The sequence below is a fragment of the Ictalurus punctatus genome, chromosome 16 (assembly GCF_001660625.3).
Source record: "Ictalurus punctatus breed USDA103 chromosome 16, Coco_2.0, whole genome shotgun sequence".
Classification (NCBI taxonomy): domain Eukaryota; kingdom Metazoa; phylum Chordata; class Actinopteri; order Siluriformes; family Ictaluridae; genus Ictalurus; species Ictalurus punctatus.
In genome coordinates this window covers 23,517,365-23,537,807 of record NC_030431.2, presented here as the reverse complement: position 1 = coordinate 23,537,807, position 20,443 = coordinate 23,517,365, and the positions used below count along the sequence as shown (strand labels likewise).

General features: G+C 38.4%; 1 protein-coding gene across 1 annotated transcript; it reads right to left on the bottom strand.

The window, feature by feature from the left end:
- Positions 1-466: 466 nt before the first annotated feature.
- On the bottom strand, positions 467-18,622 carry nt5c2l1 (5'-nucleotidase, cytosolic II, like 1). Its single transcript, XM_017489589.3, has 18 exons — positions 18,415-18,622; positions 15,431-15,504; positions 14,820-14,937; positions 13,424-13,519; positions 10,796-10,887; positions 10,408-10,465; positions 10,104-10,197; positions 9,818-9,871; positions 9,561-9,644; positions 9,389-9,430; positions 8,957-9,058; positions 8,793-8,859; positions 8,421-8,591; positions 6,639-6,690; positions 6,444-6,498; positions 6,157-6,333; positions 4,291-4,377; positions 467-4,097 (listed from the first exon to the last, which is right to left on the bottom strand). Exons 1-18 carry the CDS (start codon positions 18,480-18,482, stop codon positions 4,026-4,028), a joined length of 1,563 nt encoding a protein of 520 aa, XP_017345078.1. The 5' UTR covers positions 18,483-18,622; the 3' UTR covers positions 467-4,025.
- Positions 18,623-20,443: the final 1,821 nt, after the last annotated feature.

Here is a 20,443-nt window from a genome sequence, read left to right as displayed (position 1 = left end):
GTTGTAGCTCAGAAATCCTAAGCTGACAATGGAATTTATCTGTTTATAAAAGCTAAGGGTCGAGTCAATTATAACACCAAGAAAACATATAACAACAATTACAGTACAATTTCTGTGTATAATTTTGCTCCTTTGGGTCATAGTATTCAATTAAGTGTAAAAAAAAAAAATTAAAAAAAAATAAAAGGGTTTTCAGTAATTAATAATTAATTAGTTGGGGGTTTTTTTTTTTTTTTGCTCTGCAATTGGTGGTGATAAAATTAAAACTTTAAACTTTTCTTATTCAAAACATTTTAATCTTATTTTATTAGTGGATTTTAAACATAAGTAGTCTGTACTGTTATATTTATATATATATATATATATATATATATATATATATATATATATATATATATATATATATATATATATATATATAATATGTAAATTTGAAAAGAAACGATGTGCCATGTGAAAAATCTAGTAGGATCAAAACACGTTTTTATTAAGCTCTTTATATAATACTTTTCAAATTTCAAATATAATATAATATAATAATTTTCAGAAGAAAAACAAATTTAACAGGGAACAAAGGAAGTCGAAACACAATAGAGTTACTTTCAATAAAGACATAACATTGTTTTAATACATAAGATTATACGATGCATGAAAAAAAAATCCTGAGACTCTTCTTAGGAGTAATAATAATAATAATAATAACGACAACAACAATAATTAATTTATATAATGCCTTTCAAAGACGTTTGCAAGCACTGAGCAGGTTTAGCCGATGACAGACCATAAAAGGCGGAGCTTTAGGAATGTCGAATCTATATATGTAGTTGAGAGCAGCTGCGGGAGTGTGAGTCTTTGAGCCTATATATATATATATATATATATATATATATATATATCCTTTTAAAGGAATATATATACACCTTTTTCTTAGATTTCTGACAGGATTTTTCAATCCTATTTATAAATGTATTTAAAAAACACCACCACTAAATCGACACCTCTAACACTAGCTATCTCTGAATGCAGTTATAAAACTACATCTATCCAGAAACATTTGATGGCGAGTTATATACATGTACGAATATCTGTGGTCTGCACGCAGGCAAGTAAATCTTCATGTTCTTAAAGCAGGGCTTCATGAACACTTCATACACTGCACAGTTCTCTCACACACCTTCTTCACCTAATAACAACCTGAACCTGAGATAAGTGGCTTAAGTGTCATAGTGCTCATCTTCAATCCTCACTATGAAGAATGTTGTTTTAAAGGCAAGTACTGGATGAAATGTACTGTATACGATGGGAATATTATGAGTGTGATATAGTATTAGGACTTCTTTGCTGAAGTGTTGAGGAACACCTCATGGTTCTGCGTTATTTACACCAGACCGATTTGGGTTTGTCGGAGAATCGCACAGAAATGGTCTCCGATCAATCGGGATGATCGTAACACAACAAAAGAGTAAAAATATATGACTACTGCGCATGGAGACACATTTATTAATACATTACTCTCAGAAAAAAATAAGCACTGAGTTTACAGTTGAGGTCAGAAGTTGACATACCCCTTGCAGAATCCGCAAAATGTTCACTTAAAAATAATAATAATAATAATAATAATAATAATAATAATAAAAATAAGCGGGATGATAAACTGAAATTGCATTTAGGGTTTTTTAAAAAATATATATTTAGTCCTGTCCTGAATAAACTATTTCACATAGCAGATGTTTACATATAGTCCACAAGACACAATAAGAACTGAATTTACACAAACGAACCCGTTCAGAAGTTTACACACGCGCGATTCTTAATACCCTGTGTCGTTGGATGACCAACGAGTCGTTCATGAGTCCCTTGTCTGTCCTGAGCAGTTAAACTGCACACTGTTCTGTGCTTTTCCGGCATCTGATGCATATTTAACTCCTTTCCATCCAAATATGATGTCGAGATCCATCTTTTCACGCTGAGGGCGACCGAGGGACTCGTACACGACTATTACAAAAGGTGCAAAACGTTCACTGATGCTCAAGTAGGCGACACGATACATTAAGAGCCAGGGGGGTGTAAACTTTTGAGCGGGACGATCGGTGTATATTCTTATTATTTTGCTTCAGAACAATTTACAGCAATCAGGTAGGTGTATGTAAACTTATGACCTCGACTGTGCATGTACTTTTGTTTGTCACTGCAGTTGTATCATCATCTTGTGTACCTTTTAATATATATATATATATATATATATATATATATATATATATATATATATATATATATATATATAACACCTGTTCTACCTTTAAAAATTTCAGATTTAAGGTACATAAATGGAGTGTTGTGCTTTACCTTTCTTTCCAAAAAGATACGTTAAGGGTACAAAGGGTTACACTTTATGGTACCACTCCAGCGACAAGGAATAGTACCCTTTTTTCATGATAGTGCATGTTGTTAAAAAAAAACAGAACCTAATCCCAGAACATGGCACTTTACCGCAAGCTAAATCCGCAATGGTGTTGTCTTTAGCAAGCAAGACGTCTACGTTCATATACGATTGTTATTACGAAAAGATTCGACATGGACTTCCGACCTTGGAGCTTTTTGACACCTTTCGACGAGATCCGGAAATTTCTCAACATATAGCGTGATGCGACGTTGAATTTGACTCGCACGGCGTCTTTCTTTCACTAGTTTACTAACACATCTGAGAGAAATGTTGTCATTGTCGATTGTTTTGTCTGGTTTCCACTGTCATCCTGCCTTTTATACTGTCTGTATAAACAACTGAACAGCAACATGCTAGCTCGCTAAGTCGTCAGCTTCAGTCATTAGCTAGCTAATCCTCTGCTCTGCATTCACTTTCCCTAGCAACTGTGTTCACACAACTTTAACCATTTAAATTGGGATCTTCATTTTGCTGTGTTTGGGGGGGGTGGGGGTCTCCATTTTGGAGCTCCACTCTATAAGAACTGAATGTTAGCATTTTCACTGATTTACATTGTGACAGACGACCGAGTGTGTGTTCACGCCATGTCAGAATAACGAGACGACAATACGTGATAAATATTAGTGCCCGTGACGACACTCACCACGGCACAACAGATATAGCTAACCAAATTTAGCGTTCTACGTTAGATGGATGAACTACACGATTGCGTTTCGTTAGAACATTAACGTTAATGAAATTGTTGAAAATAACAAAAATACGAAGTTCAAAATAAAAGCTAGTCGCTGTTATATTTTTTTCGGTTGTGTTTTTATAGTGGTGATTGTTCAGAAGGTGTTGAGTCATTTTTCTCTAACAGTAGCTCCGACAATAGTTCTGGGTTTAATACAAATCAGTGCAAATGATATTAATGTGCTCCTTCTTTAAACATAGTAACAATGGTATGGAGAGGATGTTCTGTTAGAGGATGTTCGTTTAACGTTCGCGGAAGGAGTCTCCAGTGTCGGTGCTTTGTTACAATGCTTCGTAACAGTCTGAGGACTGAGGACTTTGTGCTTTCAGGGTTTTCTCGGTAACACGACAAGCTCCGTTTTTTGTTTCATGAACCTTTTTTTTTTTCTTAGAAAAATTCAAATGTCCTTCTTTAATAAATAAACATCGTCAGCCCCGACGGATCACCGTGAGCCGTGCTGTTATAGATAACCGATCCGATTCTGACGTAACTGTCCGTCATGTGACATTTTAAATGCTTTGCTCGTCGATGGGTTCAAATCTTCACTTTCAAGCAGACAAATTACTGTACAAATATCATTTAAAGAGCTCCAAGGAACAGTTCATCCAACAGCCCAGCTCATCATTAATAATGTCCAACAGTGGCCAGTTACAACAGGTTCGCTCCGAATAATTATGTTTAATTAGCAAAACTAGCGTTGTCATGTGAAGTATTCCTATAAGGTAGGAGTGCAGTATATTGCGTAGGTTCTCTGGGTTTAACAGTCAATTCTAAGCCACGTAAAAAAATAATAATAATAATAATAATAAAAATCAGCGTACAGGCATTCAGACGCTCACATCTCCACAGTTATGGCTGCGTTCTCCTGTTCTGTTCGCAGTTCTCCAGCCCACAGTTCTCACCGTCACACTGACACCGCCTCTGTTCAGACAGAGAAACAGCAGATTAATATAGAACTGGGACGAAGAATTAAATCTCACTGATTTGACGAATCATTTGTTTTGTTATTTGTAATAAATCCAAGCGTTTCATGTCTAAATCGTGAATCTTGTCATGGCACTTTTTAGGGTCGGTCGTTTAGAGGTGAATTCAGTATACTTTGATGTACTCCCACCTTGATGGATGTGTTTCGGAGGATGGCTGAGAGATCCGGGACGGACAGGTCTCTGGTGTGAGGGTCCGCAGCCGACTCATGGGGCATCTAAAAGAGCGAATAATACACAATCGGCCGACGCGATCTAAACATTCAAAACATCCTTATAACGTCTACACGCTTTAAAAAAATAAAGGTTCCAATCAGAAGTAAAATGGATTTTTTTTTTTTCAGCCTGATGCCATAGGAGAACCCTTTAAAGTTGCACAAAGAACCTTTTACTCTCAAGTTCTTAAGAGAACCATCTATTCACTGGTGCTTTATAGCAGGGGTGGCGCCACTACTCTAAAAGGGGTGGGGCAATTATTTTTTGTCTGAGAGAAGAGGTACATCTGTCATTTGTCTGTAAAAACATACAGACTGACTATATGTTTTGTTATGGAGCCAGGGTGTGACACACCTTTAAATGAACATCGGCGTAGTCTGTTTCGACCTCACACCCAACATTTTGCATTTTACTCCTCGGGCAGCAAAAGATTCGTTCACAAAGTCAGATAACACTAGTTCTAAAATCTGTTTGAAAAATCGAAGCCATGTTCATGTTCCGCGACAGGCTGTTTGTCACTGTCTGTATCGCTGAACATTTTTGCAGCGAAACAACTTCCATGGAGTTTGTGTAAAATGTTCCCGTAATCGGTTCAGAATACAGAATGTGCACGTCACTTAAAATACTGAAACGTTAGCGATACTGACTGAACACACGTTTATTAAGCAGTAGTGAGCACCAAAGTGCACCCCGTTAGATGACATGCACCCCTCCCCAACTGAACTAACTGGTTTTCCAACTGGTTTTTCAGACCCGTCTCTGTTATTGCCTGAAGTGCTGGGTCAAATGGCAGCTGTTGCTCCGGTGGCCCTGCTTTATAGAACCCACAAATGGTTCTTCATAGCAGTGCCACAAGGAAACATGTTATCGTAAAAAGTTCTCTAAAAAAAACAAAAAACCCCTTAGTTAGTGCTTTAAGGAACCAAAGTAAGGTTCTTAAAAGTAATGCCAGGAGAACCTTTTCCAGTCCCACAAAGAACTTTATAGGCTTCACGTTAACCTGTTAAGTGATGATACCTTGAAGAACCAACACCCTGCTCTGAAGAGCCTATAACGAACCATAAAGAACTTCTTTAATCTCCAAAGAGCCTAACAATTCAAGAACCCTATACAATGAAATGGTTCTTGACAAGAAGAAGGTTCTTCGCAGAACCCATGGTGCTGTAAAGAACCACTGAAGAACCTTTATTTTTAAGTGTGTATGATGACTGTAATTCGCAAGCTAAATATAAATATATTAGCGTTTTGAAAGTACAAGTATTTCCACTCGGTTACAAAACACCACGAAACATAAAAGTTAAAAATATATATATTTCTATTTCATTTTTCTTAACAAATTCTTTTTCCATTTTTTTGTAACTGTTTGATGAATGAAGGTTACTCTAGTTCGTATGTAAAACATGTTCCTCTATCATGCACGATTCAATATGCACACTATTTAATTTTAAAAAAAAAAAAAAGGTATTTTTGATCTTTAATGAATGAATTGATTGATTAATTAATCGATTGATTGATTAATTAATTACTTAATTAATTAATGGTTGTTTCTTACCGTATTCTGTTCAGTTCTCTTTGCCATAAAGATCAAATAAAAATGGAATACATTATGAAATGCTATGTTATAAATACCAAATTGTATACACTATAGTAGAGACAACGATACGTTTAATAAAATGCAGCCAAAATTGTAGAATATGATCCATTGAACCAGACTAGAATATAGTGTAACAGCACTGGAAGATTCTTTTTCTATTATTATTATTATTATTATTATTGATTACCACTACGAAGGGCGCTCTGAACAGGTAGCTGAGTGGATAGTACAGCAGGTTGATGCAGGACGCAGCGTACAGATCGGCGTATCTCAGAAGCTGACTGGCAAACAGGGTTTTTGTGGAGCCACTGCGTAGCAGACTTCCCATCTTTCCATAACACAGCTCCATCCCGTAAGTCACCATCTGAAGATCACACACACACATGCAGCATCGTACATGCTTAAAGTCTGAAACCATCCACACTAAACTGATGGTATGAATGACATACAGTATGTGAACGATGCAGGACTCACCTTAACCTTGCTCTGGATGAGATTAACATCCGATCCACCTCCGAAGGCCGAATCCCTGGAATGAGAGTAAGGAGGAGATGAGTCACTCAGTCTGCGTGGAAGACTTCTCTGCCATCTGCTGGTCAGGTCGTGCATCAGCACGTCATACTGTTATATATGCTATGGACGCAAACATACTGACCAAGTCATACTCACTTGTGTAGCTCGGCGAGGTAAATATCAAGCTGCCTCAGCTCCTCGAACATTTCTGCAGAGAGCATACACAGTTCCTTTATAACTCAGTACAATCAAATACACAATTGACCTCCAAGCCCTCAAACAGACAATTTCAGTGTGATGATAAGTGTGGTTTCTGTTTTTAGTTTTGCACTGAAGTTATGAGGATAATGAAATTCAGAAGTAAGGCGTAAATCAACACACACATGCAGTACCTCAGACTGGACCATGTTTTTCAGTTTGAAGATAGAACTGAACAGTGGAAGTGATTTAAATCTAGTAAAATCACAGCTAGCTACTTTAACCTCACTGCTCAGGCTATAAGAAGGCTTATTTGGGTTACGGGTAAAATTCTTCCCTGTTCCTTCAAAATCAAGTGTCCGGGAGTGTGAATGCCATCACTGCCAGAGAGCTACTCTACTCAGTCCTAGGCTTGGATTACATTCTGGCTCAGGTCAAAGACAATTTGGTTAAAAGTATCTGTCAGACATTTTTACTGCTTCTGTCCTGTCAGGTTCTATTATTATTATTTTTTAAAACAACAGGTCATGTCATAAAAACAGATTATCAGAGTATACCAGCTTGGTCAGAAAGTGTTGATTAATTTTCTATCATTAACTAAGTAGGTAGGTAAGTAGGTTAGTAAGCAAATAAGTAAGAATGTACGTAGGTAGGTAGGTTAGTAAGTAAATAAGTAAGAAGGTAAGTAAATAGGTAAGTAAGTAGGTAGGTAGGTAAGTAGGTAAGTAAGTAAGTAAGTAGGTAAGTAAGTAAGTAGGTACGTAGAAAGGAAAGTAAGTAGGTAGGTAGGTAAGTAGGTTAGTAAGTAAGTAGGTAAGTAGGTACGTAGAAAGGAAAGTAAGTAGGTAGGTAGGTAAGTAGGTTAGTAAGTAAGTAGGTAAGTAAGTAAGTAGGTAAGTAGGTACGTTGATAGGAAAGTAAGTAGGTAGGTAGGTAAGTAGGTTGGTAAGTAAGTAAGTAAGTAAGTAAGTAGGTAAGTAAGTAAGTAAGTAGGTACGTAGATAGGAAAGTAAGCAGGTAGGTAGGTAAGTAGGTTGGTAAGTAAGTAAGTAAGTAAGTAGGTACGTAAGTAAGTAAGTAGGTACGTAGATAGGAAAGTAAGCAGGTAGGTAGGTAAGTAGGTTAGTAAGTAGGTAGGTAAGTAAGTAGGTACGTAAGTAAGTATGTAAGTAAGTAAGTGGGTAAGTAAGCAAGATTTATTTATAAAGCACATTTACAACAATAGTTGTCTAAACTGCTGTACATACATAATAATAACTTTAGAAAATAACAAAATACAAAAAAAAAAAAAAATACAGACAGGGCACAAGAAGTAAATAATAAAGCGATGGGAAAGTCCTCAGGACAGAGGATTTAGCTTCTCTGTAGCATGCATTTTTTAGCATAGCAAACTTTTTTTGTTTTGTTTTATTAACTCATGACAGAGAGGAAGAGGCTAGTGAGGGTCTGTTTATAACTATAAGTGATGACATGAACATTTATGAACATTTACATTTAACTATAAAGAGATAAACTGTATGGTATGTTCTTTCATCAATAAAAAAAATTGTCTGCAAAATGCGGTGTTATAAAAAAATTTTTTAAATTATTAATAATTATATCATTATGAATTTAAAAGTAGTTTGGTTGTAATTAATACAGTGCTTTCCTTCCGTGCTAGCATCGCTAATATTGAATAAAACTAACAACTGTCACTGTGAGAACTTTCTTTCGTCCGCGGACTACTACATGAGCGCTCACCATGCCTGTCCGTCCACACCTGGAGCTCCTTGATCAGCTCGGGTATCACCAGGAAGGTTTTCCAACCCTGACGCTTCTTAGACTTCAGAATGTCCCCGAATATATGGTCTCCCACGTAGAGGATCTCTTTCCCCTTCACGTCCAGCAAGTCACAGATGATATCTGAGGAACCTGACATAGGAATATCACAGGATTGAATATAAAAACCGAACATGAGTGTATTGTATGACATTTTTAACCATGGAAAACCAGTCATAGTGTTGGAGTTTTATACTACGTATGATCACTGCCTTGCTTCAAACATGCAGATCTGGCAACCCTGCCAGTCTCCGAGACACTAGTTATAGAAACTGGATAAAGAACTTTTCCTACCTCCAGAGTAGACAGTGTCGTGCTGCAGGTCTCCCGTGTACGTTCCTATCTTCAGCTTTCCGGAGTTCTGACACACACATATATTTTGTTAAAGGTCATTTTCCACAGCTTCCTTTTTAACGTAGCACACACACAGGAAGAGAAGTCTGGAAGAGAAGTCGTACCGTGTCCACCTGTCTCAGCACCGTCCCCCCAGCAAAAAACAGCGGCTTCCGTGTGTCCACTACCACCAGGTCAAAAAACGACCGCCATGACTTTTCTGGGTACTACAAGGAATATATACAGCCAATATTATATTCACCAAATCCATTAGGTTCATATATAAAGGGAATATAATAAGTAGGGGTAGCTGTTTTTGGACACTTCAAATGTTGGACACTTGAAATGTTTTGGCAGATTCACTACATTCGATTCACTACAGGAATCATCTGTAGGTTTGGTTTTTTCCCCCCTAAACGAACCATGAACTGCTCATATGTGTGCTTGGATTGGATTCTACCAAATGAATAAATGTAAACATGACGCAAAAGTTGTTGAAAATGAAGTAACAGAGGCATTCACATTGATGAAATCGTTCAAATAAATCGATTACCCACCTTTGAATCAGGTGGAAAATCTAACATGTACTTCATGATGGCCTGGTTAGAAAAAGGAAAAGACATGACTTTATTTCATTGGTTGTAGACAACTGTATGAGTAAGGGTGCTGATATATATGGAACAGTAAGGAGCTGATCCTAGAAACTAATCCGAACCATGAGACACTTGCCTCAGTGTAGTTATAATCACTGTTGGTGGCCAGGAACACCTTCGCAACCTCTTTTATGCGGGTCAGCATCACGGGAATTCGAGGCTAAATCAGATAGAGGTAAGGAGAGAGAGAGAAACAATACTTTAAGCTAATCAGGAAGAACAATTAAACTAAGATTAATGATCCAAGATTCAGAGTATCACCTATGGAAATATACCAAGACCTTCAATGAACATCTACACCTCATTAAACACACTTAAGAGATCATCACTTACATCCCTGATCACATATTTCTCCAGATTCAGCAGCGTCCTCTCCTTCAGAGAGCCCTGTAGTTCGGGAGAAAAATCCTTTTTTTAGACGAATTCAATAAGTAAACTGGTAGCAAGTAGTGCCTCTTACTTGTTAACAAAAGTTCACATGCAAACGACAGACACCAAGCATGTCTTGGTAACCTGACTACATATAGATGAAAGAGAAATTATTCCTCGTCTCTGCCTGTACTAGTCATTAATCAGCGTGTATGTGTGTGTCTGAGAATGTGTGCGAGTGTACTCTCACCGTGTCGTGAATGTAATTCATTGCGTCTCGAACGTCCTGAAACATACTTTTGAATGACATGAAAAGGTCACCATGCTTAAATCCCTGCTGGTGGCTGGAGAAAGGACAGACAGACAGACAGACAGACAGACAGACAGATAGAGGAAGACAGTTTATCCAACTTTTTCTGCAAATTAAATCAAATTCAAATGGAATTTTAATGGATCCTACATATTTATCAATAATGTTAAATGATCTCTGGAAACTATTATGTTTTAGATAAATGCACTGTATCCGCTGTGCTACTGAAGCATCTTTCACTCACGTCTGGTATCGGGTGGAGTTGGTAAAGAAGTCCACGAGGCACGCGTACAGGTACGTCTCTGTTTGGAGAGAGCATGTATACAGTGAACAGACAGACACCTTTTTCTTCACAATAACTATCCATTCATCTATTCTCCAGACCGCTTATCCTACACAGTGTCTGAATCATCCTGTTGCATCCAATCGTGTCTTTTAACGGATCTTTAGTTGACTATTCGTCAACACAGAAGTAACACTGACACTACCATATCAGTGTGACCTGAATAATATCTGTTCAGCAATGGTCCTATTGTGGTAAATACATCTAATAACCCGGGCACTAGGTGTATATAGTGCTCATTTCCCTACATACGTAAGTTTTTTGTACGCAGATGGAAAGGCTGTTGTACCTGAGAGGTTAAAGAGCGTGTTGAGGATGTAGAATCGCGCTATGTCGTCTCTCTGGATGAATCCATTGGGGTAGTACTGCTGAATCTCCACTCTGCACATACACACACGTTATACTGTAAATACGCAAGGATAACACCCTTTATAAGCCCTGTATATCTATACAATATTACCCCAGTATGCCTGGTTCAGTTCAGTGTTTCTTCATTTCAGACTCTAACCGTTACGGCTGATTTTAGCAGGCAGCCATTTCTTCTTTACTACTTTACGAATCATTTACAGGCTAATTCTGCCCGTACTGCTAAATAAAGTACACTAACGATGCCATTCAAGATAAATTCACCACAGAGACCAAAATCACGATTTTTTACTAATGAACGTGTATAATCTTCTGTACGGAGATGTTTACAGCTGCATTCGTGTGCCAGTGGAAACAAGCCCAGTCTGAAACGTCTGAACATCTAACCGTGCACAAACCCTTGATTTATTTATTTCCACTGACAAATTTCACACACGCCATTCTCACAAACAGGAGATATATATATATATATATATATATATATATATATATATATATATATATATATATATATATATATATATATATATATATATATGAGATATGTACTCGCTACCAGATCCTGAAATAAGACTTAAAATGAAACCAAAAAAAAAAAAGTTTTCACATTATAATAGCAGTGAAGAGCTTTAACATTATTCTCAGCAGTGACCAACATGATGAGATTGCAAGCTTCTGGTTATAATTAATAACTTTTCAATAAATGAATTATAAACACTGATTAATTGTTGAACAATTCAATAAACGCTCATTTCGTAAAAACGTTTTGTTTTTTTTTATGACTTTTGACATTTTAAAAATATAATCTAATTATTACAATTGGAAGCAAAAACCTTCAAATTCAGGAAGCAGACGCAGTCTAATTGGGCTTGAAATTCAGGAATGGAAACAAAAACTTTCAAGTCGAGATTAGAACCAAAAATATTGTTACTGGAGTTACTGTCAGTTGTTTTCAAATTGGAACTGGAATAAAAAAAAAAGTCCTTCAAATAGACCGCAAAAGCCTTTGACCTAAAACCTTAAAATTCAAGGTTGGAACCGACAGACTTCAAATTTGATACTGAGACCAAAAGTGTTGTTACTGGAATTTGTGTCAATTGTTTTCACTCTGGAACTGGAACCAAAAACCTTCAAATTGGAATCATAGTCAATTATTTGCCACTGGGGTCTAAAAGGTTCACATTGGGATTAGAAACTAAAATGTTCTATTTGGAAGTATATATACTCAGTTACTTAAGATTAGAACCAAAACCCTTCCAATTGTAATAATAGTCATGTTCAAATTAGGATTGGAACAAAAAAATCTTAGACTGCAATTACTGTATGATCATTGTTTTATTATTGGGATTGGAGTTGGAGAAATGTTATCACTTATACACAGTTGCTTTCAAACTAGGATTGGAACATCCATCTATTTTCCGTGCCGCTTATCCTACACAGGGTGACAGGGAGCCTGGAGCCTATCCCGGGGAACTTGGGGCACAAGCCGGGGGACGCCCTGGACGGGGTGCCAACCCTTCACAGGGCCCAATTACACACACACACACACACACACGCACACACATTTGTACTCAGCCTACAATGCACATCTTTGGACTGTGGCGGAAACCGGAGTACCTGGAGGAAACCCCCGAAGCACAAAGAGAACATGCGAGTGCTAAGCTCCGCACCCAACCACGGAGGTGCGAGGCAAACGTGCTAACCACTAAACCGTCCATGTGGGATTGGAACTGAAAACTTTCTAATTAGAATGATAAGCGACTGTTTTCAAATTAAAATCAGAACCCAAAACCAAATTAAACTCAAATTAAACTCAGTAACCTGAACTAGAATGAAAACTTTCAAAGGGAAATGAGAAAAATCAGCATGTGGGATTCCTTGTCTCACCGTTCCTGTCATCAATCCCACACACACGCTCTCGCTCTCAAATCCCCGAGCGGCTCACCGGCTCCGGCACAGAAACCCGTCTAACGTTTCTTAACATACGGTCACATCTGATCTGACCCAGACAGGATTATACGACGTAAAACCGAGCAGCTGGATGATTTCAAACACTTTATGTTCAAAAAGCATTTCAGGAATCCGGTGTTCATGGTGATAATAAACCTGCTCGACGCTTGACAACTGCTTAGAGCGCTTTGTTCCATCCGAGGAGAACTTTTCCACACGGCAGTATGTGCTTCATTGAGGCGGTAAAGAATATTTACGGAAAATATAGCGTGAACAGCCACATACACACAAGCACGAATAAATTCACACTATAAATAAACTGTTCGGTGCCTCTACATTACTTCCCTGAATTGTGGATTAACACAACTCCAACTTACTTACACATGTCCTCTCTCTCAATCTCTCCCTCTCTCTCTCTCTCTCTCTCTCGCTCACTGAAGATTTATTTTTACTTTCTTCATGTCAGGTTTTTCCATAAGCTCAGTACTAAAGTCTGGTGGATCTTTCTTTCTTTCTTTCTTTCTTTCTTTCTTTTTAGCACGAGGTACAGGAGCCGATAGTCACGTCATGTTCACTCAGCACACACTCAGATCTCACTTACCCTTTCAGGTAAACAAAGCCGTGTGTGCACACTAGGACGTTTCCATGCGAGTCCACCTTTAGCAGATTCCCGTAGGTCGTGTCATACACCAAACCTCTGTAGAACAGCGGGAAACACAAAGAACATGAAGGAGAATGAAAAGAGAGACGGGGGGGGGGGGGGGGGGGGGGTAAATAAATAAATAAAACACCATGGTGTCTACTGGCACAGCTGGATCTAATCCTGCCCTAGTGAGACATCTAAAACAGGGGTTCCCAAACTTTTCCAGGGCAAGGCCCCCCAAATGGCATTAACATTTGACCGAGGCCCCCCTTTCACAATATGTCTTTAACACATTAAAAATACAGACTTCTGAATATATCCACCTTTTTTTTTTAATTAATAATTACATCTTACATCTTTACATTACATTACATTAGGAATGTTTTATCTGTCTAGCAATTAGAAAGTTAGGTACAGCAAATATGATTTTAATATGTATTGTTACAAATAACATGTTATAGTAATGCATATATATATTTAAAAAATCATGTATTTATTTTTTACACCAAATTGTTGTGGCTCCCGGGCGCCCCCTGGCGGCCCCCCTTAGAAAACTACTGATCTAAAAGACGCGAAAAACGGGTATAAAAGACTTTTATGCAGGACATTAATTGGATGTCTAGATGTTGTTCAGAATAAAAGGCCTGTACTAAACCTTCCTTGGTTTTATTTAGTTATTTCAATAATCATTACTCTGTCAGTAAGTCTGGTTTATCATGGTTTAGTTGTTGTTAATACAATTTTCTGCGAAACCTCAAATTATGAATCATGATTTACAGCCAAATCAATTTCCCTATACCTCTACTAGTTGTAATAGCTCCAGTTGCAATCAAAATGATTCAGCCCCCCATTGCAAATTAGGTTTATTGTTAAAATTTACAGACTTTCAGCTGTCTGCAAAGAACAAATCAAACAAAAGCGATTGAAATATTTCAACACAACGAATGCTTCAAGTGGTTTCCCCAAATTCTAAAAACTAAAAATGCAACTTATAATGATTTCTGTAGTTTCGAAATGATTCAACCCCCTGAATAGAATCCCTCAGAACAGCACAAATATGCAAAACAGGTGTTGTCTCAAGCACACCTGATGCAACTAATGGAACACATGAAATACTTGAACTGGCTAGGGGCAGAAAATACATGAAATACATGAAATACCTGCAATGGGGGTTGAATCATTTTTGATTGCAACTGTAAATACACTCCTGCTTCACACAGGCATTTGCACATGTTTAAGAAATAGATCATGGAGAAAGATGAAACCTAGTTAGATCCAAAAATAGATTAACCCCCCTTTAGTATATTTGACTAAAGAGTCAAACGTAACCTAACAAAGATCCCTCAGTACTCACCGTGTGGGGAACGTGGGGTCGTACGTGTAGCGCAGCAGCTCGTGTGGGTAGCCGATGGACACCAGTCTGTCTCTCAGCATCTCAAACCCCAGGTCTTCATATTCAGGAGATTTGTATACTGCATGGGAAAAGAATGGAGTTATCTGGCAGTCAGGGCTATGAAAATGTCATCTGGCACAGGATCTTTACACATTTACATTACATTTTGGATTTCCCCACTTTTTTGTCACCTGCCAATTCTCTCCGCTATCATACAGCAGCTACCAATCAGAGAGGGTGAAGGCTAACAAGTGCCTCTTCCAAAACATATGAAGCCACATATTTTCAACCTGCTGCTCATGCTGCATCACAGGGCAGTGTAACACACACTGCAGGGGGGGGAAAAGGCCTATCTGCTCTCTTCTGCATACTGTATATGACCTCACAGAGGCACATCATTGGCTAGTATCACTGTGATTGACAGGGAGAGAGAGAGTACGCCATCCCTCCCACCCAGAGTCTCCACTTGCTAGCCTAAGCCACTTTACTGAAGGCTGTAAGACATCTTAGGAATTAGAAACTGTCTGACAGTCTACACGGGTCCAATTAAAAACCTTCAAGAGTGCACTCACCAGCAAGAGTGTAGTCCATGTCGAAGCCATAGCACTTTATTTTCTCCAGAGCCACACTCTTGTTAACAAACACACTGGAATTAAAGCAGAGACAAAGGGAAAATTACTTCTGTGGACCAACATATTGTTTTAAAAGAATGAACCTTTTGGAGTAATGTTAAGGAAACGCAGAGCTTGTTGATGTAATTTTATTAGCATTGGGTTGAATAACACGGCAAATGAAACAAAGATATAAATGTCATAAATGGTCATTTCTGCAAAACTGTCCAACCTTGCGTGTTTCTCAGTATATACTGTGACTGGATAAATGACTCTATATGTCAGAAAAAGCAGGAAACTGAAGTCTCTCACTCTTTAGATAACTAGCTAAATCAGCTAACTGACTCTACTGTGTGTTTATCCAACTAGCTAGCTAGCTGTTTTACAGAGCATTTAAAACTACAGTTTAGAAAACAACAATTCCTTTATTTTTATTTTTTTTTTCTTCAATTTCCTTACAGCTCACAGGCAACAAGACAAGATGTCAAAGGGAGGGCAACCGGTGCATGCTAGCAAATAAATGCTATTGTTTACCACTGACTAGCCATGTAAGCTCAGTGCCAGTCTGAATACTGAAACTATTACTAATTTTGTCTATGTGTAATAGGTAATTCGGTGAACATGATTTAACTCTGAGAATGTCTTCACAGACACACACACACCTAGGAAAGCTATTTTTTACAATCACGATTGTACTAACACAACTGAAACCAGGATTAAAACCGAACAAATGTCATCTATCAATTAAGAAAAGTCTACACAATTTTTTTTTTTTTTTTTTTTTATGAATTCCCTACAGTATTTGCTATGTACACGAGAATATGTACTGTTATTTTCCCACAGTTCTGAAAATTGCATAATAAATAATCGATGGGATCAATTGCCACTCGTCGCCCCGAAACATTTCCTCACTTCTATCATATATCGACTTGTGGTCAGTCATCTGTCGCTATAAAAAATTTTGCGGAAAAGATTCCACACTTGTTTACACTGATTCTGCAAAGGCTGACCCTTCAGACTCGTTCTGCTCTCAGTGATGTGTCTCATATCAGGACATTGCAGTTCTTGTTATCAGCAACACCCGGCAACACACGGTGCCGTCATCACAGCTCGCGTAAGACGAGTCTTAAAGGGATTGTGGCATCTTGAGAGGAGCATGTCGCTTGAGGAGCTCACACACAAACAACGGCATTACTTCATCTACAGTGCATGATTAGTCCAAACAGCGTAACTGAAAATCAGAATTCAAACTCCTGTGAATATTTTGGCACCCCCGGATAGCGATTCCCCCAGTTCTGATTCATTGTTGATGGCTGTTTCTTAAGATAAAGTGTGTAAATGTTACGATATCAGCCATTAGAGCATCTCTGTTAGACTGGAGTTCAAGATGGCAGACTCACAGCTGTGGAGCAGCTCAGAGCGTATAGAGTTACGGTTAATATTTTACCAGACAGCTCCAGTGTCGTCAACCCGGCAAACTCAGTGGAGCTGCAGACCTTTGCTTGCACCTGCAGAGGCAAATCTATTTCTACTGTTCAGGTTGAGATCCCACATTACAACTGAGACAGAACCCAATCCAAGCACAAGGACCCAACAGTGGCTCTCTGCACTCCTGGGATTTGAACTTGCAACCTTCTGGACGCCAGCAGGAAATTTTACCCACTAGCATCGCTGCCAGTGTAATGAAGATGAATCACCTTCCTAGTACCATAAACGCCATGATCAATTATTCACGGTTTTGCCAAGACGCTGTTTTGATCACCGTACACGTTTGTGCTTATTATAGATCAACCACACGGCTGGGTCAGAACGTCAGCGAAGGATGACCCAAGGCGAAAAATGAGACAGAGACTGTAGGTGAATCCCATGAAAACGTGCATCATGTCAAAAGAAAAATCAATTCTCAGAGTTGAAAGGTTTACTTCCTTACATTGTGAGCGAAATCAATATCCCTTCCTGAACGTGCAGCAGTCCTATTTAAACTGCATGACTGTGTAACTCTGATCACATGTTCAGCACACGGGTTACTCCTGAATAAGTATTCAAATATAAAGCATCAAAACTCCAACGAATACTTAGTATACAAACGGCGGGCGAAATGAATCAGATGCTATACGTTGTGGCAATTTCCTATGGATACTGTAAGCACGTCATAAAACAATACGAGTAATAACATCTTTAAAATACTGGCTTCCTCAAGGATTCTTTTGCTTCTTAATGGTGTTTCACTTCATAGGCGGTCGACAGTTCTTCATAAAACCTTTAAGGGTTCACACACTAGAGGACATTTTTAGGGTTTTATTAGGGTACTAGATCCAGCCTTTTGTGTTTATAGCACCGTTTATTTAGACATAGTTGTATCTTATAGGATGTGCAAAAATAGAATCTTAATAAATTGACTAAAAACACTCAAACAGTAAATAAATAATATAGAATGAATAATAAATAAAGATAGTTTACGAGCGTGCAAAGTAAAAACACACACACACACACACACACACAAGAAGATAAGTATTAAGATATCTAAAAGGTCCTAAAATACACTCTTGGGTGAAAAACAGTTCAGTCTAGAGCAGTAAATGGTTTTGTTTGGGTAGGTTCGTCCCTCTTGGGGAACCTTTAAAGGTTCTACGTAGAACCACACAACAGTGTTTTCCTATAAGACAGGATATGACAGACTATGCAATTTAATAATGCAAAAAAAACTTTAAGGAACCCTTTGAGAGTTTGTGTTATTAAATGATTAGTACATTATTATTATTGTTGTTGTTGTTATTAATATTATTAGTATTATTACATTCTAAAGGATAATAATGAGTGATTTAATCAGAGGAGGTAGATATGTTTATCTCCTTATCATTTCTCCTCTCTAGTTCTCCTGTTAACTCACACTATGATGTGTGCACAGACAGACAGACAGACAGACAGACTTGTGTCTTCCTCACCTGTGCTGGAGGTCTCCTTTCCCCGCGTGCACGTCCACGTTCTCGTGCTCGCCCCCGTTTCCGTCCATGCTGCCTGTCTCCGATGTGTCTCTCTGTCCCACTTCAGCTCCAGCTGCACTTTTTAAACTGAAGTTTCACGTTCACATCATGCGTGTCTAGAGTGTTTGGAGTGCGCACGAGCGTTCCGCAGATCTGCGTGACGGGGGGGGGCCCTTAGCACGCGACGAGTCAGGGCCACGCCCACTGACGGGGAAGACAGAGCGCGTGTGGTTTGTGCATAAGTAAGAATTTGTGCAATGACTAAAAAATTGTGCAATAACTATATGTATGATGACTAATAATTTGTGCAATAAATACAAACTTGCGCAATAACTATATTTATGATAACTAAGAATTTGTGCAATAACTACAATATGTGCAGTATGGGTTGATGGTGGGGGGGGGGGGTATATGAGGAGGGTAGGATGTGAGATCTTGTCTTTGTTGCATGTTTGTGTGTACAATATGTTAAATGTAGGGGTGGAAAATACTCAAGTAATCACACTTTGTTCCTATAATTGAGTATTATTATGGCATATATATACTTTTACATTATTAAAAAGGATTACTTGTACTCATAATTACATTTTCAAAAAAAAAATGAATCTTACTTATATTTCAAGTGACTCATTTGAAATCTCAAAAATCTTCGAGTTTAGCATCCGATGAGGTTCATCAATGATGGAAAGAAAAAAAAACCCTCAAGAATCAACCAATTTGTCAATTGCAAGTTAGCCTGTTTACCTTGCTAATACCAGGTTAGACTAGCATCAATTCGGATATCTAACATAATCGACAAGTTAGCAAATTAGCTAATGGTAAACATTGCATCCTTACAGAGATGGAATAAGCTTTTCAGGGTTTTCACCTCACCAGTTAAAGACATTAACTATTTTAACACCCGAGTATATTTAAAACCAACACTGTGGTATAATAACAAACTGTACGCACACTAATCACACCTCCCTTTTCATTTTTCCAGAACTCCTACCGCAGCGTCACTGCCGAGCCGATATCATTTGTCGTAATGGATGTGTACTATCAGTGCAGTAGTGACGCTGACAGTGCGTGAGATGGGCGTGGGTACGTGAGTGTAATTTGGGCAGAGTACACGGTTTGCACGTGTAGATTGCGTTATCTGGAAAGCACAGCAAGAACACACTATTCTCAACCCAACAGTGACACTCGCATCAACAACATGTTCACGAACCATGTCAGTGTCGTTGCTGTGCTGAGAATGGACCCAATGTGTCCAGGTACAAGTAAGTTCTGTTGGAGGACAGGGTAAAGTGGAGGCTAAAACTGGGCAGAGAATAATCCCATTAAAGTCTGTTGTGACAATGAGTTTAAATAGTAATATGCTGTAGGACTGGATTTGAGTAGCTGTGGTTTAGGATTCTAGAATAAAACTATGTATGTTGGGAATAAAACAAAAACAAACAAACAAACAAAACACCAAATGCAGATTTTTTTTTGTTTAGCTGCCACCTAGTGGCCTTTATCATTTAACACCAAAGTGCAACCTGTATACAGTATTTATATCGTGAACGTTTTGTTTAATAGTATAATTATACTGTTCGGAGTTTCACATGTTCTACCCGTGTCAACGTGGGTTTCCTCTCAGTTCTCCTGCTTCCTTCAGCCTAACAAAAACAAAGCCAATAAGTAGATTGGACTGTCATCCAATCTAGAGTGTCTAGAACGCGTAGCGGAGATCTATCCATCCATCTTATATAACGCTTATCCTATAGGGTCAAGGGGAACCTGGAGCCACAGGGAGCATGGGGCACAAGGCGGGGTACACCCTGGACAGGGTGCCAATCCATTGCAGGGCACACAAACACATACACACATTCACACACATTCGTATTCTACGCACACTTTGGAGATACCAATCAGCCGCCCATGCATGTCTTTGGACTGGGGGAGGAAACCGGAGTACCCGGAGGAAACCCCCGCAGCACGGGGAGAACATGCAAACTCCACACAC

What these genes read in the sequence shown, in the direction of transcription:
- nt5c2l1 (XM_017489589.3), bottom strand. Translation starts at nt 18,482, where the DNA reads ATGGACGGAAACGGGGGCGAGCACGAGAACGTGGACGTGCACGCGGGG. An exon ending in CGACACTGTCTACTCTGGAG is followed by an intron (nt 8,592 to 8,792) that starts GTAGGAAAAGTT and finishes TTCCTATGTCAG; the next exon opens with GTTCCTCAGATATCATCTGT. An exon ending in TCATCCAGAGCAAGGTTAAG is followed by an intron (nt 6,334 to 6,443) that starts GTGAGTCCTGCA and finishes TGTGATCTTCAG; the next exon opens with ATGGTGACTTACGGGATGGA.